The 17,057-nt window shown below is 39.8% G+C and overlaps 1 protein-coding gene across 1 annotated transcript; it reads right to left on the reverse strand.

Moving 5' to 3' along the window:
* Positions 1 to 6,031: 6,031 nt before the first annotated feature.
* On the reverse strand, positions 6,032 to 7,565 carry LOC309603123 (protein FAM240B-like; the record flags this gene model as incomplete). Its single annotated transcript, XM_082337571.1, has 2 exons — positions 6,032 to 6,110; positions 7,426 to 7,565. The coding sequence occupies 2 exons, from the start codon at positions 7,563 to 7,565 to the stop codon at positions 6,032 to 6,034; spliced, it is 219 nt and encodes a 72-aa protein (XP_082193697.1).
* Between the last annotated feature and the right edge of the window lie 9,492 nt (positions 7,566 to 17,057).

Here is a 17,057-nt window from a genome sequence, read left to right on the forward strand (position 1 = left end):
GTAGATTGCATTGGTAGAAGAGTAAGTTAAGAGATGTAAGTAGGGTATCCTGTGACAGCAGTTTATAAACTGTTCCTGTACTGGGCTAACTCTCCAAATGGCTACCAGCAGCTGCAGGCAGTAGGTTGCCAACAGAGAAGTGCCCTGCAAATGTAAGGCATCAGCCTAAAGAGCTGTGAGCTAGGTGTATCATAGCTGTCTTCTCTGGAGGCTCTCAGACAGAACATGTCTTTGGGCACTCTGGTTTGATTTTCCCTTCTTACTTCAGGCACTGTTCTGTCCTTGCTCTAACTATAGAATCAGAAAATCACAGAATCATAGAATTGCAGAATGGTCTGAGTTGGAAGGGACCTTTAAAGATCACCTAGTCCAATGCTCTTGCCACAGGCAGGGACATCTTTCGTCAGATCAGGTTGCTCAAAGTCACATCCAACCTGACCTTGAACACTTTCAATGATGGGGCATCCACAACTTCTCTGGAAAACCTATTCCAGTGTCTCATCACCCTCATAGTAAAAAATTTTGTCCTCAAGTCCAATCTAAATCTACTCTCTTTCAGTTTAAAACTGTTACCCCTTGTCCTGTCACTACAGGCCCTGGTAGAAAGTCTCCCTCCATCTTTCTCATAAGCCCCCTTTGTATATTGAAAAGCTGCAATAAGGTGTCCCTGGAGCCTTCTCTTCTCCAGGCTGAACAACCCCAAATCTCTTGACCTGTCTCCACAGGAGAGGTGTTCCAGCCTTCTGACCATTTTTGTGGCCCTCCTCTGGACCCACTCTAATAGGTCTATGTCTTTCTGTACTGGGGACCCCAGATCTGGCTTCCAGACTCCAGGTGGGATTTCATGAGAGTGGAGTAGAGGGGGAGAATCATGTCCCTCGACCTGCTGGCCATACTTCTTTTTATGGAACCCAGGATACTATTGGCTTTATGGACTGCAAGCACACATTGCTGGCTCATGTCTAGTTTTCCATCCCCCAGTATCCCCAAGTCCTTCTCCACAGGGGTGGAGTGCAATTCATCCCCCAATTCATCAGTGCAATTCATCGGTGCATTCATCCCCCAATCTGTATTGATACTGGGGATTTCCCTGACCCACAGGCCACTCTCAGAATGGGATTCTCATCCTAAGGGGGAAAAATTCAGCCCTGTAAATTCGTAAGCCATTCAAAAAGCTATCTATATTTTGACATACTTTGTAATGGATATGAACATTCCTCATCAACCTTGGAACTTCAGGACTCTCTTAACCAGTCTTGCTTGTAGGATGTCAGTCAGTTTGACACAAACTGAGTTTTCTTTATGCAAGAAGAGGGTGGCTGTATGGGGAGATGTCTTATCTGAGTATAGAAAGGCGCATACAACACCATGACTTAGGGTCCAGATCTATCTCTAATGTAACTTCCATTGAGCAGTTGCTGCAGATCATGTGTGGTTAATGTGCACGTGGCTGAGCTAACACCAGCAGTGATGTCTGGGAGAGGCTCCACGTGTAACATGGAAAGGAGAGAGGATGAGTTCAAAACAGTAAAAAAACCTGTAATCAACGTTAGGTCTTCAGCTGAATCTCTTCAAAACCCTTTCAGTTTAAGACATTACCTCTTCTTCATCTTCTTTAACTTACCTCTCCAAAGATCCTGCTTCTCCAGACTCAGTGATCTCCCAGTTCTCTTAACGAATCTGGCATCCAGCGGCATCTGACTCTTCATTTTCCTCAGACTTTTATGGCGAGTATCCAGTTACACGCGTAGTGATTGCCTTGATATGTGGTGTATTTTGCCACAGCTATGGCACCTTTCATGTTTGCATTTTTCACACCTGTTTATTAGAAGTAACTGTCTATGGATTTCAGTTCTAGCTGGAGCACTGGCTACTGTGTACATGGATCACATTATCTGTTCAGAGCAATTGGACCTCAACTTCATACCCGACCCAGGTGCCATGGCTCTTCCCTGACTTCTGGCTCTGGCCCATCTTTCCACTCCTCCTCCACTTTCTGTCCTGTTTACACAGTGAGCTCTGTGTGGCTGGGGTTATCTCTCACATTGCTCGTGTATCATAGGATCAAAATCTCAGAGGTAGCCTGGAGGCTTTTCTGTAGTGCAAAATAAATCATCTGTACTTAATGCTACACTAAACACAGAATATGGTAGATGAACTTGCTATTGTATGGTGGGTTTATTTCAGTGCTGACAACTTCAAGCACCTCAGAATTGGCCAATAAATCAGTCTCCTCTTCAGTGAATGTGGCCAGAAGCCCAAAGAAGCATAGCTACTCAGACATGAAGTGGTTGCACAGTAGGGAACACATGACTTTTGGGTGTCATGCTGAAGACAGCCTGCTGGGTAATCCCACACTGGGATGCAGGACAGGCTTCACTGCAGAAACTCTGCTGTGGCAGGGCTAGGGAGCTTCAGATGGGCCTGGCTGAACCATTTCCCTGATTTGTCTCTACCATCTTACCAGAAAGACATCTTGCCTTTTGCCTGACTTGCATCAGTTGTTCAAATTCAAAACCTGTGTGCAGTGGCTGAGTTATGCTTATTTGCTCCTTAATTAGAGAGCTCCAGAGAGGAGCTCCTTGCTTAGGGAAGGACATTTGTCAGGAAGGACTACTGAGCAAAGAACTCTATTTAAGCTGTCTCAGTTTGGACTAAACTGCTAAGAAGTGTGTTAAGTTACTGACAGAATCATTCTTCACAGCTGTCAGCCCTTATCCATGTGCTAGAAGGATCATTAATACGGCTAAAATGGAGTATCTGTCACTCTTGTGCTAAACGCAGTGTACTTCCCATAAATACTATTTAAAAGGACTTGGGTCCAGATTGTTTAGTGTCTGCTTCAGAGGATGGTAAAACTTTACGACAATTGATTTTTGTCACTGTTACAAGCTTTTTCAAAAAGTTCTGTACCATGCATTTGTAATGAGAAAGGGACATGAATTTTCTTGCTACTCAGTGTCAGGATGAAGAAAATGAATGGTAGAATAATGAAAGCTAGGAAGATAAGCAAGTATCTACCACATTTTAATTACAAAGCTAATAAAATTAGATTGGCATAACTCAAAATCTTTTACTGTTACACTCAAAAGCAATGTGAAACTATAGATAGAAAAAAATCAAGAGAAATGAAGTGTTTCTTCAAGGAGCTATTTTGTAAATATTTGAGTTATTAAGTTTAATGTGTTTAACTGAATACTGCACTCCTCTGAAACTGCATATTGGTGAAAAATAGTCTGAAGAGTATTTAAGCATCCTCTCTAACCATAATGATTTTATAAAACCGAGCTGATTTTATCAGTTTTTAGCTGATGACTTCTCCAGTCCTACAGTCAGGTTTCTCTACTCCTTTTTGTAACATTATGGCTCATTTCTGAGTCTTACAGAAATTGCAATTTACTTTCTTTTTGCCTCCTTTTAATTTGTCTTATGACCTTCAAGGTAAATTAAAGATTTATATTTTTGTGTTTTCAAATTGTCGGAACAATTTTAATCTTGGAGTCTGCTCCAGCTTCTGATTAAGATTGTTTCTTGACATTTAGATTTGAATTTTAATGCTATCACACTTCTTTATTTTTTGCTTATTGACTCTAGATTATATTTATTTCTCTGGATAAGTATTCTTTTTTTGGTGGTAATTTACAAAACTCCTAGGTAGATTACCCCTGCAAAAGTGCTGACGTTTGTATCAAAACATGTTGCTAGCACTTAGATAAATAAAGATTACATAGCCCAAAGTCCTGAATCTAATGCTGTGGAACCTGAGCCTGAAATAATTCATCTAGACACTAAAGGTGATATTGCAAAGCTCAGAAGAAAAGTGGCTTAATTCTGGAAATATGTTTTCAGAACTCCTCTTGGCCTTGGCCTGTAATAGATGCAGTCTGTAAAAAATAAGTTCCTTTTTATCATTTTAAAGAGATGATTTTGGAGTGTCCTAGCTTGATAGGGATCTATTCCAAAGCATTCTTAAGTGACATAACCATACGAGACTTGCAATGAGGGACTCAGATGGGAGTGACTTCCTGGAATGTCTTTTCCTGGCTCTCCATGGATTTTCCTCATTCTGACTTACTTTATGAGAAGAGGAGAAGAAGTTTCTCAGCTATGTGAGATGCAAAGAAAAACTTATTCCATGGGTACCTCTTTCATTTTTAAAATATTCCAACTCTGATTTCCTCTGTTTTGCACCTTGTGCAGTCACTTACACAATGAATGAGGGGATGCAAAACGTTTCCCTTGGCTCAGTTAAAGCTCTAATTTCATTCAAAATGGTATAAAAATCAATGCTGTTTCATGATGGAGTTCAAGTAGAGCTTCAGTAAGCACAAGGAACAGACAGATTATGGGAGAATTGAAGTGTGTGAACTGGCATTTTTAAAGAAATCTAATTGTTACTAAAACCCAATATTAAGTTGTGTGTCTACCTGGTGATTGTTTATTAAAGTACAGCTATATTGTAATTATACTGTTATCCTGCATGTTCCCCGTTGATGATACTTTAAAAATTGCTTAAGAAAAAGACTCAACTGAAGGACATGAGTTTAGCAGTTTTTTTCAGCTGGTAGGCAAACTCTGCTCTCAAGTTCAGTGACATACCTGCTGATGCCTTGATTTCTGAGTACATGTTCCAAGGTCATCTTTTTTTCATGCTTTCCTGGATTTCTCAGGCTTCCCAAACATTATTTACATGTTTAAATTCCCATAAAAGATTTGGTTTGACCTTGGGACACACAAAAGTGAATTTAAAAGGTGATGGATAAAGAGAGAAAAAATAGCATTTTGAGTTTTTTGTTTGCTTTAAAAAGAACAGATATTCTAAATATTTTAGAACCTCAAACCCTTCTGCTGTTCTCACTCCTCAGGCAAGTCAAATCTTCTTTACTCTGAAACAATACTAATTACCCGAGAAGTATTGAAACGGTCTTATAAAAAGGGACTAAAAGGTTAAGCAATTAAGGGAAGAGATTTTTAGTATGCTGAAAGCAACGCATTTTGCAGTACATTACCCCAGGCATTCTGGTGGCAACAAAGCAGTCACCCTAAAAAGGAAGCAATTTTATTACACCAGCGTATTGAAATGCTTTGATACTGTTGGAGGAAATGCCACATTTCCTAATGAAGCATTAGGAGAGGAACTAGAAACATTTTTTACTAATGGTGAATATGGGAGAGGAAACCTGCCATGTTTCTGAAGGTACTCGTTGTTAAGGAATATATTCTGGGTCTCAGAGGGAAAAAGTGTTAGAGGAAAAAAGTGTGCTTGTTACTCAGGATGAGAGACAGCTGTGAAAATGCATCAAGATGCTCTATGAAACAGAAATATCAGTCCAGCTCTAGACAAGCCAGGTTGGGTACCAGAAGCAGCCTCAAAACTCCAAGTCACTTTGTCCTTGCTGATATAGTGTCTCAAGTTAGCTAATGTGGGTTAACTAATTAAGAAACTCTTGTTGGTGTCTCACAGAGCCTATTTCTCAGGATACATATTAATAGCTTAACAGACTTTTAATATGGCAGCTAGGATCTGTAACTCCCATGAAGTTTGGCTCCACTAGTGATCTGGGATGCGGTGGCATTGTTTGTGCATATCCCTTCTTCCTTAGCCCGAGTTGGGCTCCGCTGTGTTAAAAAAAAATCTCAACTATTCATTAAACAATTTTGAAAGAAAATAACTTCATTGGATTACAATCAGTCTATACAGAAACCTAAAATATTGAGGAAATACTTTGCTGAGCACTAACTGTGTAACTAAACTCTTTTTCCAGGCATCTACAGCTCAGTGAACCATGATTTATTAGTCTTGAAGACTTCAGAGTACTTCAATCTCTGTTTATCAAATGAAGCGGTGGATGCACAACCTTAAAAGCAGCAATAGACATTTCACATATGAAACTTCTAACAATCACAGCTAATTAATTATAGCTCATTTAAGCCACAAAGTAAAATTGACTTAAGCTTTTACATCACACCATCATGCTTTCCTATGAAACAATTTTCTTTTTTCCCCAAACATGTAATGAGTGTGGGATCTTCAGCTAGATGGGTCTTCGGGTTGGGTTCTCAACATCTTTATCCGTTTTTCCAGTCTCTCCATCCATTCATTTCTGAGCCTATGGACAGAAACATGGATCAGCTTGTCCCCGTATTTTTACAGGGAACAGATTTATACTCTTCATGTTTCCCAGCAGTGATATCCTTTGGTGCTTTTTCCCAGATGCCATGCAAATTGTCCTGCCCCTTTGGAGTGCTTTGCTGGATGGCACTTCAGGACTAGCTCTTAAATCCCGATGAGGGCTCACCTGAGCTTTGTGGTTCTTCATCTCCAGTGTGCCCTCTATCAAGAGCCTCTGTGTGCCAGAGTGACTTGTCATCTCCACTGGAGATTGCCTGCTGCCACCTGCTGGGTAGCATCACCCAACATTTCCCAAGTCCCCCTCCTCCTCAGAAATGCATTAAAAAAAGTACTGCATAGAGGCTCCTGAGCACTATTTGGCTTGAAAACACTGTGCATGTTGAAACTTCTGTTAGACCCATAGCAGAGAGCTTCAGATGATAGGTGGCACTTTCTTTTTGGTAGTATCTAGGTACAACAAAAAGACTGCCTCAAATAGAAAAGACAGGAATTTCACAGCTGAGGAGCCGAGACGTTGAAAGTAGCTTAGTTACAAATGGATAAAACATGCTAGAGACTAATTCCAGTGTTCCTTCATCCAGGGTTATTAATGCAAGGCCATGCTTGCTCTTATTTTTTCAAGCATCAATACAAAGAGAGGTATGAGAGAGATTTTGAAAAAATACTTTCTTGTTGAATGATCTCAAGGCAAAATAGCCATCTTGCATGTGCCTTCAATTTATGGAGACTTCATACAAAGTAAAACTGTACTGATGTTGCCACAGACCAGTCTTTCTCATTGTGGCTCATTAAGGTTATTATGACTGATGGAGGTAAATAAGGATATGGGTGGTGGTTGTCTTGATCAGTTAGTACACTTGGACCGTCCGCTTTATTATGCATTTATCTTATGCAGATTAAGCCATCTTAATTAATTCAAACTATATTCTTGTGAAAACAAGGCCACAGAGAAAGAAGGTGGGTCAGGTATGCATCTGTGCTAGCTCTGCTGTGAACATAAGCCTTGATGTTCAAGACAAGCCTGCACTGCTAGATGTTGTCCTGATAACTTCAGAAAGTTCCGCACTTTGGACCCACTTATGGAACAAGAGTGAATTATTCTCTTATCTTGTGGAGCCATAGCTTAGACACATTAACATTAGCATGCCAGTCTGGGAAGATTTATAATTTTCTAAAAATCTGAGAAAAATACCTTCAGCTTTCATTGCATGACTTAAATATAGGTATCACTTTTCTTTAAAAAGGAATTACAATGCAAACTCAAATAACCTTTCCGGATGCAAGCTACCCACTTTGTCAGAGCACTTCTTCGCTGACGTTCTTTTTCAATTTGCAGATACCGAGTTTGTTGTTCAATAGTCTTTTCCCAGAAGTTCCTCAGGTCACTAGTTTCACATCCCCGCACTTCATGACGTATGTATTGGCTATTCATTTTCTCTAAAGGAAAAATTTGAAACAACCATACGACAAATTATTGGTTCCTCATCTGTTTTCATGGCTAAAGCACACTCTTGCTGTTATGGATTTTCAGAGAGTTAGGCTCATACAGTCTTTTTTCTTGTAGGATCAGGATAACAGTGGGGATGACTCACTATTCAAGCTTTTTCTTCTTAGCTCTGACACTGGAGGATTTGCTGTCTGCAGTGATTTGAATTCTTACTTGTTCACCTCAAATATCTCTCACCTCCATCTGCCTGTGACCTTTAAGCTCACAGTGCAGGACAGTTCTGTTGTATTTTCTAGCTTAATGATTAAGATACCTTTTACTGTACTCATAAATGGAAAGCAAATATAAAAGTTGCCAGATCTAATGGGATTTTGCCTCACTGTTTTCATGTCTATAAAATAACAAAGTGACCATTGTAGATTAGGATTAAAACAATGAAGAAAAAGAGCTCTAGTGATTTGCTGTTAATCATTATAACACTTGCCTTAGCTTTATTTGGGAATGAAGAAAATTCCTATGTATGAAAGTATGTACGTAATTTTATAAGATGCTGACTTGCAAAAGCCACCTTGCTTATTAAATATTTCTCCCTCTTCTGCAATTTTCAAAACAGAGTGAATTCATTGAATATATTTATATATCTGTGCTCATTCTGTACTTCCACCTTCATTTAATGTCATCTTAAAAATAAATTTCAGCATGAATCTCATCCTAAGAATATCTGTCTCAGTATGACTTTTCATGGGCTAACAGCCAGCCCCCTGTATTCCACATTACAGCCAGAAAATCATACCATTACTTTCAAAACTTCATTAAATATGGAATGAGTATATCCATGCTGCCTTCCAAATTGCTGTGTGGTTTTGCATGAATATGCCATTATAATATTTTCCAGAACATTTAATTTTTTTAACAAGTATTTAGGGTTCTCTCATGCGTTGTTTGAATTCATGGCACTTATTTGTAATTTATTTTAATCAGAGCCATAGAGAGCTAGTAAACAAGCTGCTCAAGGCTAACTTGGAAAAGCTTGAAGAAACTGCTGCCATTCCTCTGCCAGGCATCCTAAGAAAAGCAAAATTGGGAACTGGTAATCTTTACATAATTTCATTTGGAGATTTGGCCGTTTTGTGAAAACCTGTGAGACACATCATTATAAAGGCTCTATGAGCAGAGAACAAAAGCGGACCTTCTGAAGAGGTCCCTTTCTTGCTGCGATTTCATTGTGACTCCCCTGTGGTTCCCTGTAAAACCTCCGTATATCAGCTCACAGCCTCCAAATGATAGAAGCACAATATTTGAGTGTGACTTTTGCAGAAGAAATTTACTGAACATTTTTGCAGGTTCTGAGTAAATTATAGCTGGATGTACATGTGTTGGCATCAGCCTGTAATGTGAACTGCAAGTACAGGTGAACACGTCCAGCTGTGCTAGGGGATAACCAATTCCAGGTCAAAAGTTCTCTTAATGCAAGTATGTGTTTTCATAAAATATATGTATTCCATAAATATCCACGTGTATCAATGCCAACCCAAATCTCTCTTCCCAGGTAGCAGTTGCTACCCTTTTTAAATTTTGTCTACCAGGAGTAATCTAGAAATGTATGAAAAAGGTACGGTAACAGCCATCTGGGTCAGAATAATGGACTTTCCACTCCAGGAGTTAATCTCCGAGAATAACAATATTTCTGAAGAGCAGCAAGCAAAATTCCCAGGCATTCCTGAGGCTCCAAAATAAACTGTCAAGAAGTAACGTCACCTGGTTTCTTTAATCAGAAGTGATCCCAAAGCATAATAATTCATCCTTCTGAGTGATTATGAATTCCTGTTTAATATACTGTGAATGTATCTTTTTTATATATATACATATATATATGAGGGTGAATATCTCTCCTGAATAAGGCAAAGTTGTGGAACTCTTTGCCACGAGGTATAACTGAGCCCAAGTGTATGCTTTCAGAATACACATATCCTTTACTGGTTTTAAATGCTCTTGCTCCTGGTTTGATTGCATATATTCTTGGTGCTGGCTTGAATGTATTTTATAGATGTGTTTCTCCAACACCCCTCCCCACAGCAAAAAATCCCAAGGAAAAAGTTTTAAATCCAGTAAAAGAGAAGTTCAGAATTAGTTTTCATTGTTATTCACCTTATATCTGGTGCTGGCATCATTTAGAAGAATGTTAGAACCCTGTTGAAACTACAAAGTCTATATAGTACTACACAGTACAGGTTTGGGTGGTTTTTTTTGGGGGGGGGGGAGAATTACTCTTTGTCTATTATCTGTGAAATGTTCTTTGTGTGTTCTTGCTTAGGCACATTAAGAGCATTGTCCAAGCCTGTCCTTCTTTCCTAACCTTTTATTTTGTGTTAACATATGGATACCTTGGTGTTGAATTTTCTTTACTCAGCCCTTAATCTTCCCCTTTATTTGCTTTCCCTCTGGTACTGGAGAACACTCAAATATGTATCAAAGCAACTGAACTTAGAATTTCTGTATCATTATTTTACTGATCCTTGTACATCCTTGATAAACACTAGTGTGTGAACATGCCAGCATTTGCTTCTCTGAACTGTAGAATCATCCTACCCTAAATTACCTTTTATTTCAAACCGTCTATCTGAGCCTGTTCATGTGGTGATTGTAGGAACTGCACAATAACTCTGCTAAAATAACCCACCTGGTTTCCTTTGCCTTTATGGATCATATGCATAGGTGTTTGAACTCACCTCTGTCCTGCTATCCATTTCAAAACTATTGCCATAAACCTTCAGGGTTGTGTGGGCAATCAGGGATATCAAACTTAGTCTATCAGTATTTCACTTGCCCTAAGATAGAATTTCTGTGCTAAAATCCTTCAAGAGGACAATAACAAGAGCCTCTTTCTGTTAATAATCTTTGATTGCTCTTACCGGGATGTGTGCTCAGTCAGGAGGTCTCTGGGTATAAACTCCAATCAAATTAATTGCACTTTTCCATGCAATGGGAATTTTCTGTGTATGAAAATGACAACAATATTGGTATGTGACTGAACAATACTAGCAGGAGTTACCTGTGTGCATGAGTTACAGGTGTGCCTCTGGCAAATCAATTCTAATATGCAAGTTAAGCAATTTTACCATGCAAATTAAAATGTTTGCATTCGGGCACTATGCAGCAGTCTCTGTTCAACCATTCTCCTTATTCCTAATTCCCACAGTTCATTATTGCTTTTCTGTGAAAAGCTGATGAGTCTGAGCCTATTTTTCTGACTTGGAGAATAGCTATTCTTGAAATGCTTTGAACTGTTAAAAAAATTTGGACATTTTCTCATATGATAGCTTTATGACAAAGAAATATTAAGACAAGGCTTGTGGCAGCTGTGTGGTTTTTGCATCTCATATTGCTACAGTGGCAGTATCAATGCCTTTGAATGCCACGCACTGTAAGTGTTCTGTCCTCTTCATCTTTTGGCCCTCAGTTCTCTTTATCTGCTTTCTCTCTTCACTGGATACCAGACATCTGAACAATAGAATTATAAAACTGGAGGGAACTGATTCTCTGCCTTGCTTTTCTGTATCAGAGGTCTCAGCAGTCCTCTGGCTGAGGGTTAAAATTCTTAGAACCTTTTGAGCAAAACACTTGAGGAATCAACAGTTTCATTTCCCTTCAGGTCTTCCATTAAATTGTTACTATCCTAGTTCTGCTCCTGTGCCTATTTACTTATTTAGCTACTTGCTCTCTTCCACTCTGCGATTCCCACTGACTCTTCCCGTTCAGCCCATAGCCAAGGGCTTCCATGAGAAGTCCCTTCACTTTTCCCTTCTCTGCCTTTGTGTCTGTTGAGCTTCTCCTTCTGCCCTCTTCACCTCCCATGCCAGCCCTCCAGCCTAACCTGGCTGACTCACACCGCTGCTTTCAAACATCTTTCTGGCTGATTTCCCCAGCTCTGTTGCTCTTTCTGGAAAATCTCTCTCTGCTTCTTGCTGGAGCTGCATTTCTCCCCGACGGTTCATGCTAATCTCACCAAACTTTCCCTGGAACATCTTTTCAGCACCCCTCTGCTCCCCACCTTCTCCCACTCCCTGCGCCTGGCTCTCCGTGGTGGCCGCCTGCGTTCCCACACATCCTGCCACCAGCACACACAAACAGGACTGTGGTGGCAGTGGCACAGAGGTGAGCATCAAACGAAAAGGCAATCATAAGCATTGTGCAATACAGAATGTCCAAATGCCTTTCCTGAGCTTTCCATAGATTTGTCCAACTTTTATTGGCTTTTAATTTTCAACATCTAAGACATATTAAAGTGGCTGTAGTTTGCTTGCATGATCAAATATTGTTTCTGATCACTAGATTTTCCCCACTGCCAGATACATTTGAAGCCTGCTCCTATGAACTGCTGAATTCATAAATCAAGTACATAGCATAAATTAATATTTATTAGTCAAGGATCTTGAACATGTTTTGCTTTGTTGTTTGATTTTTGAGTACAGGAGGACTCAATGGTCTAGGATCAAAGAAGATAAATCCTGCCCAGGGCTCATGTTCTTCGTTAAATCACCCAGTTCTGACAAAACATGCAAGAGAAACTGATCCTGATTCATATGAAGGTGTCTACCACTAAATTAAAAAGCCTATCAACAGCAGATTGCTGTTAGAAAACCTTTGTGAGAGGAGTGTGTGTGTAACCTTGGCTACCGTTTAGCCCATCAGTTGAGAATGTACAGCCACATCTCCTGGCGTTTTATCCAGGGTTGTGGCATGGAAATTGCCTGTAAATATTTTTTCTGTATCAATGCTACTCAGCTTCCTTAGAATGCTGCTAAACTGGGCACTCTTCCCTGGCATTTTCCTCACACTCTCATCTTTCCTAGAATATACTTTTGTGAGAATTAAAGTTAGAGAACAAATGCATTTCTTGTTGACATTATTATGAAAAACTCGCTACAAAAACCAAACTCTTACTTACCTTTGCAGTTGGACTCTTCCTGCAAATAAATCCTCTGTGTGACACAAACAAATGAGGAATATTGCCACTGCAGTCCTGGCTTCTCCAGTGTCACAGGGCAGTAATGAAATGCATCCCTCGGTACGTTTTATTTGAAGTGGGGGTAACATAAATCCTTCATCATATCAAGGCTATTTTGAACAGAACCAGCAGCGAGATAAGATCATTTAATGAACTTTGCAGCCCCCTGCCTGAGACGACCATGAAACACAGGCCCCCTTGAGAGCATGCATCCCTCCCACACGGGCAGATACCTCAGAGAGCATGACTTGGCAAGTGCTGAGAATTTTCTTTAAAATGCATGCTAGTATTATCCATTTTAATATTCCTCCTGTGAAGCCTGAAAAATTCCACACTACTATCTTAGCTGTAATGGAGGCTGAAATGGTGTGACAAATCACACTTGGTTTTGCATTACAGGGTGACTTACAGAAGTATGCAGTACTTTGGAGCTGTTAATCTAAGGATGTGTGCTTGATTATGACCTATCACACAATCTGTTCTCTTCAAGGCAATTGTCATAGGAATTGTCTGTTTGGTTAACATTAGCTGACAAAATGCATTAAACCAGCACTAGTTTTACCATTTGGAGTTGTTATAACTCTATTACAGATGAGCACTTATATCATTACATTTCATTTTCTGAGGAAAATATTTTGTAGGTTTGGTTGATGACAGATGTATGTGCTGATCTCAGTTTTCATTAAATCCATCTACATTGCTAATATACCATATGTGACTGTTGGCTTAAGTAGTATTTATACCATTGCTGATTATTTTAACCTTCCTTTGTTGTAATTTTTCAGACCCCAAGTAGCAAAAGCAGCAGCCATTAGATGGATGCCTTCTGTAGTTCATATTTACTTGTTTTTTCTGCAGTCAGCTTTACAGCAGAAAACCCTGAGCAAAACCTAGCAGCTGCAGAGCCTTTCTCTGTAAAGGCAAATTTCAACTCTTTCCAAACACTGGTCAGTTTGTTTAACTCCTTAAAATCATTAAGTTACTAACTTTCTTCAATATGTTGTCCCACCTCATATCATATGAAACCACAGAAATCTGCTATTCACTCTATACGTATGATAATAACAAAGGTAATGTGGTCTTAGAGCTTTTGATCCTAGATACATGCATGGCATTGAAAAAAAACATATCATAGGTAAAGTTGATTGCTCTATGTTTGGAAAACCAGATCAAACTCTGGCTGGCTTTGGAAATCACAAGCAAATACAATCTGCTGGGTGAATATTAAAATAATACAGTATTATAAAGACAGGTCTGTGCCCAGGCTTGATACAGCAGTGATGCTAACCACCACGCAGAGCAGCACAACTGCTTCCTTGACATTTGACTCAGAGCTTGAGTGACTTCCCCTTCTCCCTAAACACATCTGTCTAAATTTACAATAAACCAGAGGTTTGTTTTTTTAATGTTATAACATAGGCAATAACTTCCCTAAAAATTTGCAAACACCTAATTTCAGGAGGGGACTTCAGTGTTCAGGCTTCATCAGACCAGAACATGTATTTCTGGTCTGATGTGCTGTAGCTGCATTGACATTTCTGCATTTGTGCAGATGAGATGCCTTGTGTAAAGAACAGCGAAAATGTGATAGCATTGCACACACTCTGGTCATCTGCAGTAGATGCATCTTGCATGATGCACACTGACTGTATTTACAATGAACAATTCATCTGTGCATTCATGGTAGCCTGTTGTGCAAGTTAAATGGACACCCAGCATGCAGAAATCCTGGACAGAACTAGTACTCTGTTGGGCTACCCATATCTGAAGAGACAGTCAGGTGACAGGTGACTGGAAAGACATAGTTCACCCTCAAAAGCAGGCCAGCTGTCAAGTAAGCTTTTATGCAGTGAAAATTATTTAGGCTGTTTGTGCACCTTAGCCTTTGTTTATTTCATGAGCAAATCTCAGAGCTGCTTACCATAACCTGCTTGTATGACAGCACTCATCTCTAGTTTGCCAAAGTTCTTGTAAACACCTGCTTAATGTCATTAGCAGGGACCACAGAAGAATCTCTAAAATGACTGCCGAGTGCAAACCTTTGGAGGGCCTGAGGTGTTACTTACCTGCAGCAAACAAATTCTGCCTCGGTGTTCTGACTGTGTGCTGTTGTTCTTGTGTGGGAGAGTTGGAAATAAAAGTAGCAATCAGCTCGTACTCTTACACAAGTAATCCTGGTACATTTTGCTCCTATTTTGTCAGTCTGGCCCTTTCATTCTGTGTGTGTTTTTAGGCCTGATCCTAAAAAGGAGGAGGTGAAAGGAGAAGACATTAAACAAAATCGACAAGAACTTGCTAATTAAGTAAACATCTCATGACTCTTTTCTCTTTGATGCTAGAGAAAATAAAATCCAGAAAGGTAAGTTTTTAAAGCAGAAATTGTACCATGTTGTTGGGGTGGTTTTCTTTTGTATTCACTGTGCATCTGGTATTCACATCCTTCTAATTTTTGATTGATGCAATGGCAGTCAGAAAGTTGTGATGAGGGATTTCTGTCACTACTGGACCTTGTCGTCACTGGTCCAGGAGCAGCACAGGCCGCAGCAATTTTAGCAGCCCTCTGCAAGCTTCACAAATGCCAGAACGAAGCAGATGACTCAGACGGTAAGTAAGAGCCTGATCAGTTTAGGTGTCTATCTTCCCATGAAATTTGGTTGTTAACTGATTTTGATGTTTCTGTAAATATTTACAGTGTGGGGTTTTTAAAATCTGCCTTTGAAAACCATCGGACTGGGTCATTTAGTGGATCTAGTACTCCAGAGTGAGACAGCAGGCAGGTGGTTCCTCGATGGACTGTCCTGCACCTGATGCCATGCATCTGTGCGGAGGGCCAGTGTTTCCCTACTTCCCTGCTGCACATGCACTTATTTGAACCCTGCTATGCTGTGTTAGCATCTTGGAAAGTGCATCTGGAGAAAATAAGTCTGCTTAGAAGTTTCTAGCCCTGCCTGCTGGATATGACACTGAGTGTTGAATTAAAGTATATGGGAAAAATTGTCATGACTGGACAACTGAATGGCTCAATTAATTTCACTGAGGTTTTCAAAACCATTTTTCCTCTCTTGGGCTGAGCCTTGGACTGGGCAGTGAGAAAGCAGCAGAGAATTGTTTTAATAACAGAAAAAATCAGAATTAAGTAGGAACTGGAATTCCACTTTACACACAAGAATACCTTTTATCTACACTGGATTTTTCCTTTGAGTGCATTCCGGATGGTGCATATATCACATCATCCATGCCTATAACACACAGTTGTTTTCTTTATAATACTTCTTATAGGACAATCTCAAGGTCAGTAAAGCAGCAGATTGAAGAGCTGACATGTTTTATTAGCTGAATGAAACTTCTTATTGACACCAATTACATGACATCTGAAACATTTATAGAGGTCGTTTACTGTTTATTGCAATCGTGATATTGCCTTTGTGACATAGACCAGAAAAATTAGATATGTAAGATCCACTAGTACCTTTTGGTAATTCTCTTGTTAGTTGCCTGCCTGCAGCTTTTTCGTGATTCTATTTTTCCAGGAATGTAAAGTTTTCAAGCAGTTTAAATTACATCAGGCTGAAATTTACCCATTGGAGCTGTTAGATACACAGATGCTTTCCCATGGAAGTGTAATTAGCCTGGCTCCTTGCACTGCAGGAGGGAATTCTGCTACAAAGGAAGGAAAAAGCTGCTGATGTCACCTGCTCTCTCTCTCAGCATTTCCATGTGTTTGAAACTACCTTAAAGTCCACATCAAATGAACTTCTATAGGGACCTGTCCAGAAAGGCTTCTATGATGATGTGTTGAATTTGCCTGCAAATTTGGCCTGGATGTTTTTCCATCTTACCACGGCACTGGAGTTAGGAACTCAATTGCTCTAGACACCCTCAGGCATCAATTTAATGAGTGCAGGAAAGAGGTTTTTGATCCTCTGTTAAAATCAGCCAACCCAGAGCGTGCTCCAGTGCACATGCTGTTTCAGCAGGACTGGGGCTGTTCTACCCCCATACAAACTATGGAGAGAGAACAGCATCTCAGTGGGGTAATACAATCTTCTGTGTCTTTATAGCATTATACTTCCTATATAGCCAAATTTTAGGTACTTCAGTTAGATAAAGTTAGATGGGATGAACTGGAGCTGTTGGAGACTTCAAACTTGCTGCTAGAAAATTAATGAAGGTCCACAGAGACTTTGCTATTGGTATTAATTTCCATGGGATGATGACAGATACTTTGGTAACAGGGAAGTAGAGAGTTAAGGCAGCATATTATTGGCATGGCTTTTTTCCTTCTTTTAATATTTACCAGAACTCAAGTGTCTGACCCTTCTGTACCTGTGACAGAGGAAAATACTACTTCACTGTTTCCTTTATGGAAGCTCAAGTCTTCCCCAAGATCATCTTTGGATGAGTTTGAACAACTTTACTTGTGAAGAAGGTAAGGTAAGAAGAAGGATGATTAAGGTCCCTATACATCC

The sequence above is a fragment of the Platalea leucorodia genome (genome assembly GCF_965183815.1).
Source record: "Platalea leucorodia genome assembly, chromosome: Z".
Classification (NCBI taxonomy): Eukaryota; Metazoa; Chordata; class Aves; order Pelecaniformes; family Threskiornithidae; genus Platalea; species Platalea leucorodia.